This window comes from Rhinolophus sinicus, chromosome 1 (genome assembly GCF_057876585.1).
Source record: "Rhinolophus sinicus isolate RSI-liver-muscle chromosome 1, RSI-T2T, whole genome shotgun sequence".
Classification (NCBI taxonomy): Eukaryota; Metazoa; Chordata; class Mammalia; order Chiroptera; family Rhinolophidae; genus Rhinolophus; species Rhinolophus sinicus.
The window spans coordinates 32,166,833-32,192,072 of record NC_142501.1 but is presented as its reverse complement, the minus strand read 5'-3'; the positions used below and the strand labels follow the sequence as shown (position 1 = coordinate 32,192,072).

Here is a 25,240-nt window from a genome sequence, read left to right as displayed (position 1 = left end):
GAAAGAAAAACTGGAGAGTTCATTTCTCAAAGGCAAGGCTCGGGTTGACTTTCTCTCTAAGACACTTAGGAGCTTGTGTGCCACTGGGAATTAAAGAAAAACTCTGTGCTGCTAATGATTATGATAAAGATGTGATTGTTTCCACAAAGTTCATAAACTAGAAAAGTGAGGAGAGGTCCCCTTTCCGGTGATGATGTGCTTTAGTTCTGATGTTATAACCTAACAAGAGGTTTGGAATGCATGAAGAGGCTCTAAGTTAGGCTTAGAGTATTAGGGTTATTTTAAAAATGAAGAAATTCTAACATAACATTGAAGGTTTGGGGTGGGGCAGAGGATTTTTTTTTTCCATTTTTTATCTGCTACTTTATTACACAAACCTTTTTCATATAGTTCTCTTTTTGGTCCTCTAGTGCGACGCAATTAATTAAAAGGAGAGTTTAGACACAAATATGTCTTCTCTCTTTTTTTCTCATGTTGTTTGGCTCATGTTATAAATGAGGCCAATCCAGGAAGCCCATAAAGATGGTCTCTAACAAATAATGTGTTTCCACCATGGGCCCCTCTTCTTCAGAAAAAATCTCATCACTAAACCAGATGCTTTTTAAAGGATGTATTCTAGCCTTAAACTTATTTTCATCAGGGAAAAACTGACATCCTTAATACTTTCCACTGGTTTTTACATCATTGTTCAAAAATAAGTTAAATGCAAAGCTTAAGTCATTTGATATTTTATGTGTCATCCTAAGCACAAAATCAGGGCCACTTTTCACAGGAAAATTAAGAAGATAGACTAGATGACAAAAGATTTCTCCATAAAGAATCAATAGTGTTGTCAGTAGGCTAAATAGAGCTCCTACTGCCCTTCGTCAGCTCACAATTGGACACTTGAAGACCCAGGGAACATCCAGCTCGTCTGTCACAGAATACATGCAATGGACAAGGCATCAGCGGCAGGACTCTTACACCAAAGTTAAACCCTTGTCTTAATGCATGGTTCCTGTTCCCCTCAAATACAGATTCCTTCAGGATATTATCTGCAGACAATGAATTCCAACCTGAATTTGGATGGGTTTCTTCTGCCCATTGCAGTAATGAATGTCATCAGCATCCTACCACTGTTAATTCTAGCTCCTTGTATGGAATATTTCAGCACTTGCCTATTTCCCTCTAAGAGAGATAGACCATTTCTGTCAGCGTGCATTAGTAAGTACCAGTTACCATCTCAAGTGAATTGGTTGCAACTTTAAAAAAAGAAAAGGAAAAACCACTCTGCTAACATCTAAGCTAGCTATATGCTCTAAAAAAAAAGTCTGATTTTGACAAATTGGGAAGAAGGTGAATTTGAGAGTGATAACCTCCAGCTTCTCAAATCTCTATGCAGACATCAGTGTCCCATTTTCTTTCTATTCTTCAGAAGACACACCTGAGATAAAGACACGGTAAAACTTCCAGTATCATCAAATGGCCTATCCTCTTCAAGGAAGGTGGTCCTTACTCCTGAGTCAACACTGAGTATGTTCTTAAAAATTAACACAGGTAACAAACCTAAAACATAATGCCAGGCTATACTTGGGAGGCATTAACTTCTGAACCACTGGCAAAATTTATTTAAAATTATTACTGTGATTCACAGCTTCACTATAGTACTTCTTCAAATAGTAAGGTATATAGCAATAATTTTCAAACATGTTTTTCTAGCTTTGTTGAAATATAATTGACATTTAACATTATGTAATTTTAAGGTGTATAATGTGATGATTTGGTACACATATGTATTGTGAAATGTTTACTGCAATAAGGTTAACACATCCTTTACCTTACATAATTACCATTTTGTTGTTGTTGCTGCTGTTGTTGTTGTTAGGGTGAGGACAGTAAAGTTCTACTCTCACTTTTTAGAAAAAAAAATAGAACATCTTACTCAGAACACAAATAATAAACCATAAAATAACTTTTCTCTGATTGACATGGGAGAGAAGGAGCTGAAATCCATTCTGATCACACTGTCCTCTACCAAGCGTGGCCCCTTGGGCACTGATGTGAAACAAGAGGACAGTGCTGGTACAATAAAACCAGGCTCACTCTACCAATCAGAGGTCTGGATCTCAGCCTATGCTCTACCACTGAGATGCTATTGGGAGACTTCGAAAAGCCACCTAATATTTGTTTTCTTCTAGTTCACTTGTTATTTTCATTGAGGGGCATACCTTAAAACAACTTTGGGTTCCTCCATTTTGTAAGACCTTTGGAATCACTAAGGATGACATCAGTGCCTGGAGCATAGTCCTGACATAGAAGGAAAGCTCTATAAATGTTAGCGAGTATTGAGTGAACCATCATTTGCAAGGGAAGGGTCTAATTGTTTGGTGGGCATCAACAGAAAGCAAAGGGAGTTTGAAATTCTTGTGGAATATCATGTAATGGTAACCTGATGTCTTATCATCTAGATGAGAAATGATTCCATTGAAATAGTCAGGGGCAAGCATTTCGAAGAGTCTCTTTCCTTCGTTAACCTATTCTTGTTGTTAATTCCTCCTTTTTAGAGATCTGTGGAGACCATGTAGTCTTCTGGTAACCCATTATTATATGTTTTGCTATTTATCTGTTTATAGAAGTTACATTTTAGTGTGTGTGCTTCCTGTCATTTACCAAAGCCACAATCACTCCAGATCACATCACAGGGAAGATTTGTTTTGGGGAAGAACTCAAATAGACTAAACTCACCCTAGTTTATTTTGTTATCTTCAGTTATAGAGGCCTTTGGTACATAATCTTTTTTGATTTATTTCTAAAGCCAGTAATCCCAACATTATTTATTGTAATACGTTTAGGCAAATGATAAATATTAATAGGTTTTTGAAAATTCTTAAATCTTAAAAAGTGCTTTTTTGTCTGCCAATGTGAAAATCCCAAAACCAGTACTTAGTGAATGTCCAGCATTATTTGAAAACTCAAGAGAAAAGACATTGTACATACCCTCAGTAAGCATATTATTAAAACAGAATGAATGCAGGATAAAAGGGGAGTAAATTTATATTGCAAAATGCCAAAAACTTTGCCAGTCTTGTACAGTAAGTACCATGATAATCCAGTCTGAGCTTCCAAATTACTTAATTACAAAAAATTCCTTAAATTGTACTACTTTAGGAAAATATGCTATACAACATGGCTGAAAGAACACCATTAGAAATTCTTCCAGAGAATATGAAATCTTCAATTCACTTTACATATAAGACCCTTTCTTTGGACAATTCTCCAATCTTGCATATTTGAAATGATGTCTATTCTTAAAGAAAGGTATGATTTTTTTTCTGAATAGAGGAAAGTTAGACAGCATTATTTAATGTATTGTTTGATGTTAATGAACTAAATATTCCCCTTTAATATTGGTAACAGACTTGTTGGGCAGCAAAAGGGAAAAACTACACTTGTTTTAAAAAACTGAGCTACGTTCTCTGAGTACACAATACTGAATTTAATTGTTTCTAACCCAGATTTCGTTCATTTGTTCATTTACATACTTGTTCATTTTATTTGCATAATATTTTGCTATGGGAATATAAAAAAGTATGATGATATGCATCTTCTTAACTAGATTTTGTTTAAGTTTCCCATATTCTGCTTAGGATTTTGGAAGATTACATTTTACCAGGACCTGTTAGCACAAACTTAGAGTACTTTTTGGTAATAATATACATAACTGAATTAGTCTAATACTAAAATTTCCTTTCACTTTGAACTCAAGTGCCTTGAAAATGTGAGTGATATGTAACTATATAAATTATGAACAAATATTTATGAGTTCTTAATTTGAACCATAGGCACCTTCATATACATATCCCATTAAATCTCATGATAAACCAGCATTTAATAGGTCAAAGGTCTCAAACATAAGTGCCATTTAAATTCATGTTTCCTAATTCTAAGACCATTGCTTATTATTATTATTATTATTATTATTATTATTATTATTATTATTCCACTCACCAGTTATACACAGTGGTAGATTACCGAAGTTAAATTACCAGTATTAATTCAGAATCCTTACTTCCAATAAGGCTCTGAAGTTAATGAAAAGATTCTTTGTCACCACCATGAGCAGTTACTCCTTAGACTCCCCCACACCCTTCACATTCGGGCTTCCCTTTCCAAGGACCACCCTGTTTAAGGAGACAGATGGTGCTGACACTGCCGATGTGCAGTGTTTGACATGGATAATCACAGCACAGGCCACGAGGCAGATCTGCACAAGGAAATCTCACTCAGCTGGTCAAACTAAAAATTTAATAAAGGAAAAAAGAAACGTATTTTTCTTATCTAGCTCATAAACAGTGCAACACAAGAGGGGTTTCTGATTCAAGATATGACATTCTTGAGTTTATCACCTAAAGAAATCAAGAAATATCACAGTACCAGCTATAAAAAAATCTCCACGTCTTCCAGAACTGTGAAAGGCGAAGGCTTCGTGTACTCAGAGTGTTTTCTCAAAACTGTATTTCCCTCACGTTGCATAGGAGCGGATTTATCTATTTAAAAGTTAACCTTAATTACCAAAACTTTAGAATCAGTGATATCATTGTGATTTATCCATATGTCATAATTGGACATACTTCATTTTAGCCTTTTTCCGTTCAAAAATGTTTACATCATGGGTATTTCCTTTCTTTAGCATTAATTAAAATCTTGCAGTATGTGGCATTTAGTAGTTAGTGCTGACACACACAAGTATTAATCTGACTAAAATTAGCCTAATTAAGATTGTTATTAAGCCTTACACAAAGCAGAAGTGTACAACACAGTAGGTAGCAATTATCTTGGCTTTTAAATGACATTTAAATTGAAATGCAGATGAAGTACATTCAAATATATGCCAGACCTTCCTTTTTAAAATAAAAACGTGAAAATTTAAATTCTAACTCAAAGTTCTTTATGATATAGTTCCAGTCAAGGTATTGGTCCCTTTTTACATAACCAGTAATTTCTACTAGTTCTAATGATTGGCAGCGATACAAAGTTTCTTTTTTGGTTGGAACCAAAGTACTTCATAAATTAAAAACCGAGTCAGGGATCTAATTATTTCATTGAAAATAGGATTATTTTGGCAAAACTACTTTTTCTGCATTACAGTTTTAGAAGTGACAAATTTTTCCAAGAAATATCACAGTGTATATCCATTGCAAAATACCTGACAGGAGAAACTGTGTAAACACTAAAAGAAGTAACGTGTAAATATCTAGCCTGAATAACTCATTCATTCAGTTGTTCATTTGTTTAATAAAAGCAAATTAATATTCCCAGGTTCTATTTTTAAAGTTGACATCAACATTGGAATTAAATTTGAGGTGAAGTAGAACATCTATTGCACTATCTAAAGCAATAATTGAGGCTCCATTCTCAGAAATTAAAATACAAACTGAAGCTGAATCTCCTGAAATGAGTTACAGTAGTTTAAAGAGAAACAAAAGACAAAATATGGATAGCTCACTTCTAACAGAGGAACACACAACTAATCAGAGATACAATAAAAGTAAAACACAAAAGAAAACACTCCATTCTAATAGCACATGAGAAATATCTTCCGCAAAGTCAGCAGATACATGTGACAACAGTATCACAGCTGTCTGTAGGAGAGAGATTTATGGATACCAGTATGTTCTCACATGAGCAAATTTCCTGTTCTGGGAATTTGCCAAAATCATGGATCCCAGGGCTATTTCTCAAGTATGCAACAGAATTCCATACTTATGGTTGTGTTATGTATCAGAGACTCATACATCAGACCATCCATAAAAATCCATAGATTTCTCAATGAGTAAATTTTGCCAATAACTGAAGAATCATAACGTATCTATTTTTTAGAATGAGAGCTTGCTTCAGTATGAAATGGCAAGCGCAACCTTAATGTTTGAATAAATTCTGACTTTTATTTCATTGTGGTCTAATTTGGAAAATTATTACATAGTAAGATAAAAACTATAAAAGCTTCAAGAATTGTATGGACTTGTCTACAACCACACAGCCAATATTAAAACATATATTACTTATCTAAATATAATATCTCCTTTGGAATCACGTGCTTTATCTTGAAAATACAGGTCTGCTAGAGGTTTAAAATGTGTACATTCTGATAAACTGCACTCTGCTTTGGACAAGTTATGATCTCACAGAAGTTAAAAACAAAAATGGAGCAGATTAAATTTAGGTTGGAATCAAACTTTGTTTTGAATTTCAAAAAAGTCATTTTTCACTGGTACCAGAGTGCAGTAGCAAATAAAAAGCGAATGTAGTTACCTAGATTCTTCAGGTAAAATACGCATTGCCCTAAAATGTATGGATAAATGAGTTAAATATTTGGGCTTTGCTTGAAATTCTCCAGAGAACTGTCTTTCGTTGGATTTTTCCTAGATCAGTTCTCAGAGAGCTCTATGCTAGAGTAGTACTTCTCAAAGTTTAAAGTGCATAGGAATCTTCCAGGGATCTTATTTAAATGCAGATCGGATTCAGTCCTCCTAGGGTGGAGCCTGAGATTCTGCCAGGGCAGCAAGCTTCCATGTGGTAACCATGCTACGGGTCAGGGGCTACACTTCAAGAACAGAGGGAGAGGCCAACAGATTGTTTTCTCCCATTTCTTGCCTGTATACAAGCAGCTGTGGTCCAGGTAAAAGATGCCACAATTTCTCTTCAGATTACCCCCTTGTACCTCTCACTCAGCTCAAAATCAAATTAATTTTCTCCATGTCTACTGTGGGTCTTATTTATATTGTCACTACCATCTTCCCAATCACGGGACTCACGGTCAGCACTGACATCTGCTTCCTCAATCCTTGCTTCAGATGCTACGTTTTTATCAGTGGAATCCGTTGCAGCTTGTGCTTCCATCCACCCTTTATATTTTCTGGAAGTGGGTGCCCTGCTTGTAACTGAAGCCCCCATCATATTTTACCTGGATTAGGTTTTAACTTCCTAACTATCTTCCAACCTCCAACATCTCTCCCATTCTATCAACCAGCACATGGCCTTCAGAGTAATAATTTTAAATGACAATTCTAATCATTTCACTTGTGTCTAATATCTTCAATGATTCCATTATCTTCAGAGTAATTTCAAAATTCCTTAAAAATATATGAAATGCCTCTTATGATCTGACCCCAATCTATCTTCTCTCCTGATTCCTAATAACTTGAGTTTCTCACCATTCTGAAAATTTGTCTGACACTTTGTCAACTGTATGCCTTTGCTCATGTGATTTGTGCTGCCTTCAGCTCTTCGTATTGAAACCCTTTTCCTTTGAAGCATAAAATGATTTCTCTCACCTCTCCAACTAGAAATAAGTTCCTCTTATATTCCCCAACAGAATATGAGCCTGCAATGACTGAGAACAGATATTTTTCATCTTATATCAGACAACTGCACCTAGCATACTGCCTTGCTTATAGCAGGAATAGAATAAATATTAAATTGAATTGACATATTAGTTCTCTTTCTGATGAGTCTATAATGTGACAAGTAATCTAGATAAATGCAATTATGTGTTGAGACTGATCTTAAAGATAGATAATAATGAAATTCATGTTTTTCATATGAGCTGTTTACAAAACCAAAGTCTCTACTTCCCTGTGAATTGGCCTTAATGGAACTTTAAAATAGTAATAACTACAGAATCCCTCAAATTTTCTAACTGTTATTCAGATTTCCTCCTTTTTCACGCCTTCCATTTCTTGGGGACTTGGTAAAGACCAAGCTTTATGGATACATTTAAATGCTGAGATATAATCAAAAAATATACCTACCAGTTTCTCTATCAACCAAAACAAACACTAAGCTATTTAAACATTAGATTGATTTTTCTGAGTTGAAAGATTTGCCTTATCTGAAATTTTATGCAAGTTGGCAAAATGTGACTATCTCTAAATTTCAAGTAAATTCCATCAAGCTCAAGTTTGCCTCTGCTCTAACGATGGGATTAAGTCTGGTAATGTGAATGCTAAATTGAGAAATGGACTGGTTGTGGTAGATATAAACTGTAACAAAACTAACAAAATCCCCACACATTTTCAATAAAAACTTCCTAGAAAATCCCTTAAAAGTAAAAGAAAGAGAAGAACTGGACCAGTATCTGAACAATGGCTTCCATTTATATTCTTCACTTAGCTAATTCACCTTTAATATTTTTTTTCCTAAACAAAAGTTTCTCGTCTTTAATGCTCTAATAGCTGCTTTACTTTTTCTGTAAAGATTAGAGAAATCTCAGACAACTGAAGACTGATAATGCTTAAGGGTTATTTCAAAACCACTTTAAAAATAATGATTAAAACCTTATGAAGAGAGAATTTTATTTTAAATTTCTCCCATATCATTTTTGATTCCTATACATCTAAAAAAGTTATCAAGAATGACATATCTGAGGATAAAAGTTCAAACGTATTGCTTTATCTTTAATACTAATTGCTACTAATTGCTACCAGGAACTGTTATAATAATACCAGTACATTATTTTATTTAAATCTCATAGCCACCCTACAAAGAAAGCATCATTAACTTTATGTTAGAGTTGAAGAAAGTGGTAATGAGGTTAAATAACTTGCCCGAGGCCATGTAACCAGTAAGTCAGGAAACATGGAGTCAATGCAGCCACAGCCTACCAGGGCCTAAGCACAGTTAGGGGACACCTGGATATCCTCAGGGCAAAAAATGTTGAAGAAACATCCCCTAGAGCCAATTGTAAGAAATACTATGGCCAATTACACTGATTTGGGCTTTTTCTTTAATTTTTTTCGTTTTTGCATTCTTTTCCTTCAGTTGTTGGAAATCTTTCTGCGGCATTGTCTGTAATGGTTGCTGGCTTCTTTGAAATACACAGGAAGCACTTTCCTCGAGTGGAACAGCCTCTTTCAGGCAAAGTTCTCATTGTTTCCTCCATGCCCTGTTTCCACCTCATTCTTCAATACATTTCACTTGGAGTGGCTGAAACACTGGTCAACTCAGCCTGTGAGTAACAACTGTATCATTTCATGTTAGAACATACTGAGTTTCTACACAGAACACCTTAAATGGGTGATGTGTTCTGTATTCACTCCCTGGAAATTTCCCACATTTCAGAACAAGCCTATTTATCACCCTCATTAACAAAAAACAAAAAAAAAAGTTTAATTTTTCTTCATTTCTCTACCACATACAGAACAATTATTAATTTTGAATGTAGATGGAATGAAAGATTTACTAACCTTGTTAAAGGCAGTGACCATTTGATCAGATACAAAAGGAGAAAAAAATTCTGCTAAAATTTAGAAGAAAACTCCAATGTATTCAGATGAAAACTCACCGCTTCTCTTCTACCTTCCCTCTTTTCACTCATAGATGAACTTGCATACATACTCCCTCCAAAGATGACATTTGTAATGTACTTTGAGAGTCTATGAACATGCAAATGAAATGAAAACTTGGGGCAATTTTCCAGATGACTCAGTGTCTTTAAATTAAATTACAATAAATTAAGTGTGATTACTAGTGTTTCATAAGACACGTTCAAAATAACTTTATTAAATATCAAGGGTTTTCTGGCTTGTCTAGATTGCCGATATTAATTAAACTGGTCAATTTAAAATTCATCAAAATATTTCAGTGACTTATTGCAATATGTAAAATGTGAAAGGGTGCTTTGAATTGTAAAACCAAGAATTACTCTTCTGGGAGGCAGTACAGCACAGTGGTTCATATCTGGTGTTATCTTCATGACATAATAGTTTTAATGTCAGACAGATCTAAGTTCAAACTCAGCTCTGCCACTGACTAGCTGTGTGATCTTAGCAAAACAATTCTGCCTTTCTGAGCCTTTCTCATCATCTATAAAATGGGGAAGGTTGTTGTAAGGACTAAATCAAATATTTTATGTAAAGGAAAAAGCAGAATGTCTAGTATATAGACAGCACAGCCCTCAAGAATTAGCAGCTGTAATGTGTGCTGTTGTATCATCATCATCATCATCATCATCATCATCATCATCTTCATCTTTCACATAAATTAATAGTGCCAAACTCTGACTCAGGACTCAAGCATAGCTCATTGCTCTTTCTACCAAACTTACCACAACTCAAACGCCAGGAGACATGGTAGTGTGAGAAGAATCATGACTTTCTCACATGAGTTATCCCAGATTCCCTCGTTTCTCTTATTTCTCATCCCTAATACAACAGCAAGTCTTAGTCTTTCCTCTGAAATATCATCTAAATCTGGCTGTCTCACTGTCTCCCTCGCTATTTGCCTAGTCTCTAGCCCAAATTCTATCAGAGCCTCCTAACTTGTCTTCCTCTTCCTCTCCTGCTCCATGAATTTATTCTTTTCAAAACAGCTACCATGCTCTTCCTAATAAATGAGTCCTATCACTTCCCTGCTTAGAATTCCACAGTAGGATTTTGGAGATAAATTTCTTAAATGGTGAATAAGACTACACATGATTTGGACCCCCTCTGTTACATGTTACATGTTATGTTACATGTTACGTGTTGTTACATGTTCAGGGCATGAAACAGTAAAATGTTTCTGTTACATGTTATGTGTCCTGTTACATGTTACATGTTCTGTTACTGTTACATGTTCAGGGCATGAAACAGTAAAATGTAGTACTACTCCAGCTACATTTTATAACATTCTTCCCTTTGACCACTTCACTAGAAATTTGAAAAGGATAAATGAATTGAGACAGTAACCCAGGGAAGACAAACAAGTGTCTCAGACCAGGGAAGTAGTAAAATAGGTAGTGAGAAATGCTCAAAGTTTGTTTATATTTTGAAGATAAAACCAACAGAGGGAGAGACAGAGGCAGAGAAAAAGAGAGAGAGAGAGAGAGAGAGAGAGAGAGAGAGAGAGGAGTTAATGATGACAATAAAGTTTATCACTTGAGCAACTGGAAGGATGAAGTTGCCATCTACAGCATGACAAAAAGCTACAGGTGGAGCATTGGGAGAAGATTATAAGCTTAGTTTTGGAAATTTTGAGAATGAGATGTCAAATAGAGATATTAAGTAAGGAATGGATATCCAAGTCTGTAATTTGGTATTCAAGTAGGGGATAAATGCACTTTTGAGAGTCATAAGCATATCAATGGTATGTAAAGCAATGGTACTAGTTGAGATCACCAAGAGAGTTAGGGTAGGTAGAGAGGCAGTGTAGACAAAGAAGCGGATTTAAGAACTGAGTCCTGTGGTACTCCATCATTATGACATTCCAGAGAGAGAAATTTGTAAAGAAGACAGAAAAGAAGTGACCACTGAGAAAAGAAGAAAACCAAGAGAGCAATATCTTAAAAGTCAAATGAAGAAAAGCTATCAAGGAAGAGAGCAATTAACTGTGTCAAACACTGCTGATAGATCAAACAAGATGAGGACTAAGAATTGACCATTGGATTAAGCAATTTGAAGGTTATTGGTGATTTTGACAAGAGCTTTTCCACGTGGGGTTTGGGGATGCACAAAAGCCTGATTAGAATAGGTTGAAGGGATTACGGGAAAAGAATTGGAGTCCATTTGAAGAATTCTGCAGCAAAGTGGAACAAAGAAATGGAACAGTAGCTGACAAAGGAATGGGGTTAAAAGTGTTGGGGGTGGGGGACATTGGAGGGTTAAGGAAGGAAAAGTAATGCCACAGTATAGTGGGCAAATTCAATAAAGAGGGGAAATTAATAGGATCAGGGAGAGGGGAAATACTGGAGGAGGAGAAGCTGAGATATAACTTACAAGTTGAGGATTTGACTTTAGATAGTTGCATGATAGTTCATCAGCGCTAACAGTTTGGATGGCAGAGTATGTGGGTGCAGAAGATCATGGGTGTGGAAATTCTTTTCTAGCTCATTCAATTTTTTCAGTGAAGTAGGATGCCAGCCCATGAGCTGTGAGTGAGGACGGGGAGGACATCTTGGCAGTTTAAGAAGTCTGGAGAGGTTTGAAATTTGTCTAAGACATGGGGGAGTGAATGAACTAGGGGGATATAGAATGTTGTCAGGTAGCATTAGGAGGTCACTTGAGGTTGGTGGGCAGGAATTTAAAATGAGTTGGCCAACATGGTTATGGGTTTTTCTTCCACTACATTAGGCTGTATGCATATAGGAGCAGAGATGGCAGGCAGTGAATTGTTTCGCCAGTCAAGTTCCAGAAAGCAAGAGATAGGCAAAGGAATGAGAGTATGAACAAATATGATTATAACAACTGACCATGAAATTTAACTTGGGTAAAAAGAATAGTGAGGATGGGAAGAGCACGGAAGAGGTGAAATAATGAAAGGAGCAATGGAGTGGAGGTCCTGGAGGAGTACAAGCATTTGCGTGGTTGCGTATTAGAGAGCAAGCTGGGAAGATGGAAGGTAGTAGTCAAAGGGGGATGCACAAAGATGAGATGATGGAGTGATTACAATTATCAGTCTAAAGCATGGGTTGGTAAACTTTTTCTGAAAAGTGTCAGACAGTAAATAATTAGGTTTTGAACACCAGTCTGTTACAACTACTCAACTCCATCTTTGTGGTGTATAAACAGTCATAGACATATAATGAATGGGTGTGACTGTGTTCCAATAAAACTTTATTTATAAATAGGTGTCGGGCTGAAACTTACCTGACCATAGTTTGTCAACCCCTGGTCTAGGGTACAGGGTTCAGAGTGTGACCATGGGTACGAATGGCTAAGGTAGAGTAGAGGACAGGACATTGGAGAAGAGGTCAAGGAAGTGAGAAACCAAGACTAGGCAGGATGGAAGGATGATCGATATGCATGTTAAAATTATCAAGAATCACGGCAGGAGTAGTACTAGAGGGTGTGACGATAAAAGAGGAGCTGATGACTGAATAATAGAGGAAAATGGCCTAGAAACTGGCAGATGACAGCACAAAAGAGAAGTATTAGGGCATATAATCGGATAACAGATTTGAATCAGGTGCTTTTTAGACATGAGAAAGGAATAATGAACTGAAAGTGATAATCAGATAAAGTTCCATTTTCTGGGACTGTGGTACTTCTCCTCCACATGTTCAAAATAACTGCTCACCAAGCACAATAAACACATTTGTATTGCTTAAAAGCAACTGGAGTAATAGAAATTTCCAGCAGTGAGTCCCCAGTACCCGGTGCCTCAGGAAGGTAGTTATGGCCCCACAGTTTGTAGATTCTGAATATGCTGTGATGGGCATCTTTGCAAACACTAACCAGTCTCCACCTGGGGGCACATTTCAGCTCTCATTGGCAGGAAGAGCTGCTTTCACATACACTTTGAATATTTTTTTACTGTGTCTTCATAGTAAAATAAGAATTTTAGAGTAGTGGCAGACTTGTTGATAATATCTATACTATAATGTACTAAAAGGAGTATCATGAAGCCTAAAAAATCGAGTTGATGATTACTAAAGTCGAAAAAGATCAGAACATGCAAGAAGATGCATGAATATGGAGATCCGAAGACTTGAAAAGCTAAGTCCTATGAAAGGGAACTGGAGGCTTTCAAAACGACTAACATGACACCAAAGAGAGATTAACCAGCAGGCAGAGGCTGGCAAAATGTGTTCATGAATTATATACCGCACCAGAAGTTCTAGCAAGAGAAAAGCACAGGATTAATAATTAACTAGCTGAGTAATAATGGGCTCATACGTTCTGCCTTTTCTCTGTGAAAGAAATCGGTCTACTTAGTCTTTCTGCCCATTGTTTGTCTCCTCATATTTATAGAGAGGAAAGTTCATAAGCCAAATCCTTTTTATAACTGTGAATCATTTCTTCACAAAACCTCTTCAGTGTTTCCCTCATACTCTCCTTTGGATCTTCCTGAAAAAACTTGCAGCTTGACTCCAGGCTCCTGCTGGTAATTTGCACTGCACAAGAAAGCCGGGGTACCCAGAGCCCCTTGTCACCAATATTTAAAGCCTGTCTCCACAGTTTTCTATTTATCACTATCATCATCTGCATCTCCAATAAGTATTTGTGGTATTAAGTGCCTGTTTGCACTGCCCTTCGTATTGTGCATATCTTTGCTCTCTGCCTTCCCAGAGTTTAAATTCCAGGAAACATGTAACAACGCCTTTTCCCACCCTCATCCCCGGCACTCAGCACATTTCCTACGATACACATAAGAACACCTTTCAATGTTTATTGGAGGATAAATAAAAACATGTGAAGGACACACAGAAAGCAAAGCAGAAAGGTTAAACACAGGAAGGAACGTACATATATTTACATTAGTAAGTTGGTTGAAAAGTGCTCGGCAGATACATTTACTGGGGTAAAGTATGATAGGCAAACTGGGGTGAAATTTTCCTGAAAGGGAAGGGAGGAGATAACATCTCTTTCTTCTTATAGAGAAGGAAATTAAAGGTTTAGTGTTTACAGTATGTCAGTTTTCTATCACCACTTTTCTTTTTTAAATGAGCTTTAATGTATATTTATGATCTCTCATTGTAGAAAAATATGCAAAGTACAAAAGAGTAAGGAGCAGAAAAATTAAAACCCAATAATTCAACCACTCAAAGCTAAAACTGTTTCTGTTATTTAATGTTTTCTTGCAACTTTTTACCATGCATATACAAAATAGAGAAATTAGTATCATAAACTCCTGTGTACCCGTGTTCCAGCTTCAACAATTTTCAACTCACAGCCAAACTTGTTTCATCTCTATCCTCATTTGCATACCCCATTCCTCCTTGCTATATAATTTTGAAGCAAATCCCAGATATCATATTATAATAAATATCGTAAATATTTTAGCAAGTATGCCTAAGATGGTCATGCATATTTTAATATAGTTATGTTACTATTGTATGTACAAAATCATATATACTTATTTTCATCTATTTCTGATATCAAAAAAATGTTTTAATTGAATTTTTCTTTTTTATTGATGTATAATTGATATATAACATATTTGTTTCAGGTATACAAACTACTGATTCAATATTTGTATACCCTGCAAAATGATCACAGCAATAAGTCTATTTACCATCAGTCACTATACAAGGTTACAAATTTTGGTGGGGTTTTTTTTATGAGAACTTTTAAGATTTACTTTCTTGACAACTTTCAAATATGTACTACAAAATTACTGACTCTAGTCACCATGCTGTATATTACATACCCATTACTTATTTATTTTATAACTGGAAGTTTGTACCTCTTGATAGCCTTCACCTGTTCCACCCAGCTCTCCAACACCCCCATTCCCCCCCCCGCCCCCCCGCAAGCAACCAACATTCTGTTCTCTGTATCTATGAGCTTTGTTTTTTAGATTCCACATGTAGTGGAATCATACAGTATTTACCTTTCTCTGTTGCACTTATTTCACTTAGCTTAATACCCTCAAGGTTCATCTATGTTGAAACAAATGGCAACATTTCATTCTTTTTTATGGCATATACACACACACACACACACAAACACATCTTCTTTATGCATTCATCCACTGATGGACACTTAAGTTGTTTCCATGTATATCTTTTTGAGTTAGTGTTTTCATTTCCTTCAGATTAAATACCCAGAAGTCGAATTGCTGGGTTATAAGGTAGTTCTATTTTTAATTTTTTGAGGAACATCCATACTGTTTTCCATGGTGATTGCACCAATTTACATTCCCACCAACAGTACACTAGAGTTCCCTTTTCTCCACATCCTTCCCAACACTTGTTATTTCTTATCTTTTTGATAATAGCTAATCTAATAGGTGTGAGGTAATATCACATTGTGGTTTTGATTTGCATTTCTCTGATGATTAGTGATGTTGAGCATGTTTTCATGTACCTGTTGGTCATTCATGTCTTCTTTAAAATGTCTAATCAGATCCTCTGCCCATTTTTTAACTGGATTGTTTGGGGTTTTTTGTTTTGTTTTGTTTTGTTTTTTGCTATTGAGGTGTATGAGTTCTTTATATGTTTTGGTACTTAACCCTTTATCAGATATATGATTTGCAAATATTTTCTCCCATTCAGTAGTCTACTTTTTCATTTTGTTAGTTTTCTTTGCTGTGCAGAAGCTTTTTAGTTTGATAAAATGACACTTGTTTATTTTTGCTTTTGCCGCCCTTGCTTTTAGAGTTAGATCACAAAATGATTGGCAAGACCAATTTTAATTGAAATTAAAAAAAAAATTCTCCCATGATTTTCTTTCAACCTCTTTCCACCATCATTACTATTACCCCGACAATGACTTGGGATGAAAAATGTAACTATTTTAGAGACCCAGTGCTTAAGCTATTGCCTCTAGGAACCCTCTCCTTAAATGGGACGATTTAAATGCACATAAAGGGCTTTGCACAGTGTATTGCACAAGTTAGAGCTATTTACTTTAGTAAAATTAATATTGTTAAAATAGTTAACATTATTTAGTTCCTACAAGTCAGCATTGTAATAAGCACGTTACATATATTATAGCAAGTAAGAATCACAATGCCTCTGTAAATGTGTAATGATGATTCCCACTTTATAGAGAAGGACATTGAGGCTTGAAAAGTTTAAATAACTTACCTCAATTCAGAGAGGTAGTAAATGGTGGACCTGGGGTTTTAGCACAATCCTGTCTAACTTCAGAGCCCATGCTCTTAACTTCCATGCTAATTTTATGTGATAAATTCGAGTTTTCTGTAGAGAACCTAATGGTTGACATAGAATCATAGAACTACAGACTATATTGATAGATTGTCATGATATCATCTAGGACAAGCCTCACTTCAATCCAAAATTCATAAGAAATATTCAAGTGGGGATGAAATTTGGGTGAATATATTGGGAAACTCAACCACCAAGTGATCAAAATTTTATGGTAACTGTACAGGATATATTTTGCCATATTTTATTCCTGTAGATGTCTATAAATTTTAAGATCATAATATATCTTACGGTAGTAATTTTAGCAAAGTCCAACCCAAATTTTAACTGTATCAGTAAATTTTCTTTGAGGTATCATCAAGACTAACTTGAATATATCTGTGAAACTATGTTAGAGAGAATGTTCTAAATTCTGATTTTCTCTTTTTCTCTCAGTCTCTGTAATATCATACAGATTTGTTCCAAGTACCATGAGAGGAAACTTTATGAATCTTTTGACACTGTTCAACGGATTTGGCTGTTTCACTGGGACACTGCTGGTAGAGTTGGTATATCTCATCTCTGAAGGTAAAAATAGGTTTACAGTATGCTTATATATATTGATTTGATGACTAGAGAATTGGGAGACTAAACCTTAAAAAGAGGGGCTTTTCCAGTGTACTCTTTTTTTTTTAATTGATCCACTTTTGCAATTAAGATAGAATTAAGATAGGAAATAGACTCTGCTGTATTCATTAATTTCTGGGACTTGTTTTTCTTTTGATAGGAGGAGGTAATTACAGAATGTCACTACTAATGAGACCCTGCCTGCTGTCTTTCTTTAGTGTATTTTTAAACAAACTAGCCATTATATTCTTATTAGGTCTTTCAGTGAGGCCATATTCAATACCTCATGGCTGGCATAGATAATCCTTAGAAAAGTAAGTCCTGTATAAATATGGGAGAATGAGGTATCTGGATGATCTTTTTTCCTTATGATTTGCCAGAAATCTTGTCTATGCAACCAAAGAGAAACTGTGTGTCGAATAACAAATGATCTTGGAAAATTTTCCCCATAGATATTTTGGTCACGCGATGCAACCAAACTGAAAAATTCACATGCAAACATAAAAAGTGCTACTCTTACATGTGCTGGTAGAAAAATCAAACAAGATAACAATAATGATTAGCTGTCACAGTGAAATGTCTTTGGCTGTATTTTAAATCTAGAGGCTTTTTTCCCTTCTTTGTTCTAAGATGGTAATATCGTTTAAAACTTTTTAAAATTTACTTTTGCTTATTTTATGGAGAATACCACAAACTTATTCCTCTCTACTTTCAAAAATACTTATGGTTGTATACTTAAAATAATGTAAAGAAAGTGTTGGTTTATGTTCTCTTGAAACCAAAAAATTTAATTTATTTACTTACAAACTACAGTAATTCAAGTTTTATAAATGAGAGACACCTTTTAACAGTAGATCTCCATTCTAGAAATATATTAAGGACCCACTCTGTTCCAGGTACCATATGGGCACTGAGGGTACCATGGCAAGCAGAATAAACACTTCCAAACACCCATAAAATTTCCAGGGTCTTAGGGAAGCAATAAAGTTAAGAGTGATAAATGCAATGGTAAGTATACTAGAGTTTTAGGGAACAAATCTACAACCCATGATTGATTATTAACAAGATCGAGCCCTGCCTTTTTCTTAGTTAACTGAGCAAGTTAAGCAAAAACATGTAGTGGATACTTACTATATGCCAGGCCCTGAGCTACACTGAATTACGTGAGATATAGTGGCAATTCTCAAAGGGCTCAAATCTAAGCTGCCAGAACTAACTGTGTAAACTGTGACAAGTTGTTGACTTCTCTGGTTGATTAGATTCTTTATATGTAAACAAGGAACAAAGCATTGGTGTGAGGGTCTTATAAGATAGCCTGGAAAAGTTTTACCTATATCTCTACCTAAAATATCTTAGGTGTTGAACATGATTCTTTTCTTCTCATTACTCAGTGAAAATGTTTCTGAAGATTTGCTAAAAACCCAAAGTTCTACAATCAAACCCCATTTGACATAGTCTAGAGGAACTGCAGAGTCAAATATTACTACCAGTTTATCTTTCATATAAATCTAAATGTTAGGCCAAACCAGTGTCACTGGATAGGTCTCCACAAGGTTGTTCCTCACGTTAGACATCAGCCACAAGTTCGGATGTCCCCAGGACTGTCATCACTTTTGATAAGCTAACTATAAATTTGGAGGTCCCCTGCAGAGTTCTTCGGATTTTATAATTTGCTAGAATGCCCCACAGAACTCAGGAAAATAGAATACTTATGATTACAGCTTTCTGATAGCAAAAGAATACAAAACAAGTTGAAAGGAGAGGCACCTAGAACAAGCTCTCGGAAGGTTCCCAAAGTAAAACTTCCGTCATCCTCAAAGATGCAGTACCTAACTGGCACATGAGTGTGTGACAGTATGCGGAGTATGGCCACCAGGGAAACTCATCTGAGCATCAGGGTTTTTACTGAGGCTTTATTATGTAGGTAGCATTGACTAAATCATTGGCTATTTGGTTGAACTTAATCCCCAGCATCTCTTCCCTCTCCAGAAATTGAGCTGATATCAAGAGTCTCAAAGTCTCAATCCTCTAATCACACGGTTTGTCTTCCTGGCTGTCCAGCCCCTATTCTGAATCATTTCTTTGGCATAAACCATCAGGTGGGGCTTGAAGAAGGCTCACCATGAACAACAAAGATATTCCAATCAGGAAATTCAAAGGGTTTAGAGTTTTTACCTCCCAGGAACCAGGGACTTGGCCAAGCATTTCTTTATTACACACAACTGTTTCACTCAAAACCTAAATTTTTATTGTGAATTTGCATAGTATGGTAGCAGCTGTTACACACATGACTGCATTTACTACAACAACCTTATAAAGGTGATATTATGATCCTTGTTTTTTAAATGTAACAATTAAGGGGGAAGAAAAGAAAGTGAAGGGCTCCAGTCATCACAACTACTATCTGACCGCTCAGTGTTCTGAAACCCGTATCAACATTGATTTCAACACATCAAACAGCTATTAGGGGTCACCCTAAGTAATGGCTTTTTAATAATATTTGTTACTTCTGCAATACAACTTCCTTGGATGGGGTTCTGCATATAAGATGTTATTGATAATACCCTGGATAAACTAAAAGATGGATAAACAAATTTTATATAATTCTGGCAGAGTTTGTTGCCCATGAAAGAAGGTTTACTAAGGACATATGATGAAGGCATCTTAGTAAAATGAGATGGGCAGTGGGGCAGTCTCTAAACTTGTATTCAAGAGAGCATCATATAAATTAGCACTAATTAATTTAACATACTTCTTTTAAGGTTTGTTTTTCTTTTCATAATAATACTATGTTATATCAAATCATATCCCAATAAGCTAGAATCCTACCGTTGGATGTTACCTTAGAGGTTGTCTAGTCTAACACTGTACCAAAAATTAGTAGATGTACTAGCATCTTCTAGTACCTAGAAAAATTCTCTACTTTGAAATATAACCTGAGTCTGCCCATCTATTGAGAATGATGTTCCACAAAATAAGTCTAATGTTCTCTCCACATAGCAATTCTTCAAAAATTTGATAAATATTTGGAGAAATAATGTGGCAAAGTGTTAAGAGAGTAGGTTCTGGAGTTGAATCCAGGTAGTCTAGCTATGTGTCCTCAGTCTCCAATAAATAATAAATAATGCCAATAAATAATCCATCATCTTGTTCTAAGGGTTAACTAATTAATACACATGGTAAGCACTCAGTAAAGATTGCTATCATAATTCCCTTCTATCTCATAGACAAACCACTCTGACTTTTTCCACATTGCTTGATTACCAGACTTTTCACTCTAAAAGCCCCCTCCATCTATTAAACAAGCAACAATTTGTCAGTATCGTTCTTAAAATATGGTTTGCAGAATCAAACACAATACTCAAGATGGGCACAACCAGAATATATCACTTTTATCAACCTGGTCTCTCCGTCTCTTGGTCTCTCGATTTCTCTCTTAGACTCTCTGTCTCTCTGAATTCCAGCATGGATTATGTTGAGTTTTTCAGTAGTTGCATCATATTTATGGTCAATTAAAACCTGAAGCTTTTTCTATTTTTAACAGCTGCTCTTTATTCAGTTCCATTCATTTTATTATAGTTTTTTCCTAATTAAATGCAGGAATTTATCTTAACCTTAATAAATGTGAGCCTATCATCCTAAATAACACATTTTTACATCTTGATTCTGTCATCCATTGAAACTTCGCTGTTTTACTAGCTTTGTGTCATCTGCAAATTTAGTAAGCAAGTACCTAGACTTCTTCCAGGTAATTGATACATTGTTGAATTGGACAGGACCAAAAATAGAACCTACAGAAAATTCCCAAGGACCTCACTGCAAGTTAATGACAATCAACTAATCCTTCCCTTTTAGATTTAATCAGTTCCCACTTCACTTAATAACTATCATTCAGCCCACACACTTTTCCATCATTCCTTGAATGACATCACAGGACACGCTGTCATATGTTTTTCTTGAAAGAAGATATGGCGGTGTTTATGACAGTCCCTTAAGCTATCAGTGTAACATTCATCAAGACAGGAAATGATGTTCATTTAGATGATTTGCTTCTAGGGTGATTTGCTTCTAGTGACCCTATACTGACTTATAGGGACTAATTAGGGCCCTTAAAAGAAAGGGATCCTTTGACCTTACACCTGACTTTGGGTAAGTCACCATCATTGCTCTAAGATTGTTTCTTCTTATTTCAAAAAGGAAATGCTGCACTTCACTTTTCTCAGAGATGATAAGAAGATAAAATTAAATAAAGCACTTGAAAATTTTCATGTCAAAGATTATTTTAAATACAAATTAAGTCATATATGACAGTGGCCCATTTGGCTCAAAACAAGATCAGCCTATTTAGTCAAACAACCAGACCTTTTTCTTTTCTTTTTTTTTTTTTTTTTTTTTTTTGACAGAGCCGACCATAATGAAACCAACGCTATCACTGTGTGCTTAGGCACGCCACATGCCTCCTCATTCCATTTAGCATATAGGATATTTTAATCCTTTGAGGATTCGTGTATGTGAATGTGTGTGTGAGTGTTAGTGTATGATTGGAAAAGATAATCAGCTATCACAGTCTCCCAGTCTCCAAGCTTCATTAGTCATTTTTAGCACCATGATGGAGGATGGTGTGAATGCGGTAAATTCAAAAGATTTCTCAAAACTTGACTGTGCAGACAGATAACTGTTAGAGTGACATTTTCAGTACAAGTGAGAAAACCGATCCTTCTGGGATCTCTAACTCTGAGTGCTTTAAAGGAGAAGATACAAGACTAAACCCATCCTCCTACACTAATCATTTCAGGAATAGTTTATCTAAAAGTAGCAATGCTAATATAAGGGAGTGAAGAAGTCAGTCAAACTGCTTATTTCAACTATATCCCATTAGCAACCAGATCGTTTTCTCACACTCATGAGTTCGAAGTTAACTTTTGGTAAAAATAACAAAATAGCATTCAGTGAAAAATAACATCTTAGTTATGGACGTGCAGGTGATTGAAAGATCCAAAGCAAAATGAAAAAGGATAACTGGACAGAATCAAGAGGTCAAGGTATACATCTTCTTTCCCTGCTAGTCCTTCCTCCTCGATTCAGGAAAGGAACAAAGAATTTAATTGTTTAATTCCATCAAGATCATTTTAAATTAAAAATGGGATCTTTTAAAATTCTCATTTAAACATCTGTGGTTAGTGAGGCCACTGACAGCCATGTCAGCATGAATCATTTAGTCACTCTTAAAACAGGAATTTGCAGTTGCTATAAACTTGAAAGAAGAAAATATTTATGCATCTGGAAAGGTATTCATCTGAATTTCACAGACCCATGCTTTATTTTTCAAGAGATGTGTTACTTCAAATTCAGATCAAAGTCTCAAGTCCAACTTCACATGAGTTTTGAGATGACAGAATTTTAAACCCAGAAGAGAAAAAGGAGTGGCCTGCTACCCCGTAATCTATCGTTAGCCAGCCCAAACTCTACTGTCTGTCAACTGGTTTAGTGCAAGAGTTTCTGTGGCTAACTAGGCAGGCTCCCAACAGTTCCCACAGGCAAGCCCTGCTTATGGTCCTCAGTGAGAATTTGATGCAGTGCCCTCCTTATACAATGGAGTTATGTGTTTCGGAAACAATTTATTCCACACCCTCAACCTTTGGCTCCACAGAAACCCTTGTTGCTGCTCAAAGGCCTTCGGGTTCATAACAGTATCAGGGCAGAGCCCGAAGTACCCTTTAGACTGTGGAAAGCAACTGTCCATTACTGCTGGCTCACAAGAGACAGAAAGGGCAAAACTTTGTGTCACATAAACCTGAGTTTAAATTCGACTCAGCTCTTAATGAGCTGTGAGATCTTGAGAACATTACCTAACTTCTCTGAGCCTCATTTTCTCCTTCTCTAAAATGGTGTCACTAATAACTTAACTTCGGAGAATTCTCAGAGGACAAAAGAAATCAATGTAAAGCATCAGATAAAGAGAGGTGCACAAAAATGATTGTTGTTGTTGTTATTGTGATTTGTATGGGATCTCAACATTTTCCAGGTGGGTTAGCATTAGCATGGATATGATGGTCTGGTATGGCACTTTAATAATTCTTCAGAAAAAATGTAAGTTCCATAAATGCAGAATTCAGTCATCCTATTCAACTTCAAGTCCAGGTCTAGATTGGATTGAGATGAAATAAAGCAGTGCTCTGAGATTCTTCTTGCACTCACGGACCCATGTCGTTAGTGGAGCTTCCTTTGCATGGCAAACTTGTAAGTCTGGATAGAGTTAGATACACATCCATGTTCATACTAAGAGTGCCTGAAATTGGGACTGAAGTGGACACTAGGAGGGTGAGTGGTATTTGGCTTGGTGAATATAGGAGGAAGTATTTCTGACAGGGAGCACACACACCAAAGCCTGGAAGCAGAGAATCACTAGGTGCATCAGGGGAACTCAGAGAAGATCAATCAGTCACCTGAAAATATTCTGCAGACATTTTCTGAAGAGAGAATCTGAGGGAGACTCACATGCAGTCAGTTTGAGGAGTCAGAAGCAAAATCACATAGGATCACTGGCTTTCAGGGATTTATTTAACTTGAATGTAATGAGAAATCATAAAGGCATCAGGCAAGCGACATGATCTATTTGTGTTTTATGATCACTGTGGATGCAATATAATTTGGAAGGGAAGAGAATGGTTAGGGAGAAGCAGGAAAAGTACAGCTGAAGTAATCCAGGCAAGTCTAGATAGCGATGAACTAAAGAGGAAGAGGCCGATGGAGAGAAATTAATGGCTATAAGCTTGATTTTAAGGTAGAATCAATAGTGCTTAGTGATGGCTTTGATAGAGTCAGGAGGCAGCAGGATGCAAGAGAGAGGAATGGTATCAAGGAGGCGTCCCAGATTCTGCCAAGAGCAACCAGTGGGCAAAGATTCCATTTTCTAAATGGAGAATACTAGAAGTCAAATAAATTTAAAAACTTGTCACCCATTCATTTTTAACACATTAAGTATGACATACCTGTGAGACATCCAAATAGAAATATCTGGAGCTCAGAGAAAAGATCTGGGTTAGATGTATAAATAAGAGACTCTCTGGCACAAAAATAGCATTTGAACCCATAGATGTGAATGAAATTACCTAGTGTGAACATTAAAAATGAAGAGAAAAGGGAGCCCAGGACCTAGACCTAAAAAGTTTTAATATCAGAGGTTAGATGGAGGAAAAATGGCCTGCCAAATAAAGAAGAGGAGCAGTCAGAGATGGGGGCAGGGAGGGGGGGGAATTTACATCTACATACGTGTGTGCGTGCGCTGAAGAAAAGAAAGGGTTATTTCAAGCAAGAAACGGTAAACTGTGTTAAATGCTACTGCGAACTCAGTAGAATGAAAAACGGAAAGTATTCATAGACTTAGCAACATTATCATCACTGATAACTTTAGCAAGAGTCATTTCAGTGGTGAGAAGGGAATGAACACCAGATTGGAGTAGGGTGAAGAATACCTAATAAGTGAGGAAATAAAGGTATCACACTCAAACACTTCTTTTAAAGAACTTGGCACTAAAGATTTAAGAGATACAGTTGTGGCAGGATGGAGATGTGGAAGGATTTGCCAGGTTTAGCAAATAAAAATACAGGATGCCCAGTTAAATGTGAATTTCAGGGACACAGTGAATATTTTTTTTAGTGTTAAGTATGTCCCATGAAAGAGTCTGGGCATGTTACACACACACAAAAATTATTTGTATAGTATTTAGGGCATGCTTATCCTAAAAAATAATTCATTGTTGTTCTGAAATTCAAATTTAACTGTGAGCCCTGTATTTTATCCCGGAAGCATCAGATGTGGGCTTAAGATACTTTTTATTTTGAGAGATCTTGAGCATATTTAACTGATGATAGTATCTGGTATAGATGGAGAAGTTAAAAATGTAAGTGAAAGGGAAATTGACTTATCGAAGAATGTATACTTCCTTCCTGCACTGAAACAGAGAAAAAGGAGATGGTGCTGGTACAAGCGCATGTGTAGTCCTGGTTTTGGAAAGATGCTGGAGCCTCCTTTCAAGGTTCCCAATTTTCTTTATGAAGCAGCAG

The 25,240-nt window shown here is 36.1% G+C and overlaps 1 protein-coding gene across 1 annotated transcript in view; it reads left to right on the top strand.

Moving 5' to 3' along the window:
• Positions 1 to 25,240, top strand: part of SLC15A5 (solute carrier family 15 member 5) — a 69,864-nt gene that overhangs the window by 26,593 nt on the left and 18,031 nt on the right. Inside the window, 3 exon segments of the mRNA XM_019744690.3 lie at positions 1,017 to 1,203; positions 8,800 to 8,988; positions 17,003 to 17,134. Of these exon segments, the coding sequence (XP_019600249.3) occupies positions 1,017 to 1,203; positions 8,800 to 8,988; positions 17,003 to 17,134 (508 nt within the window).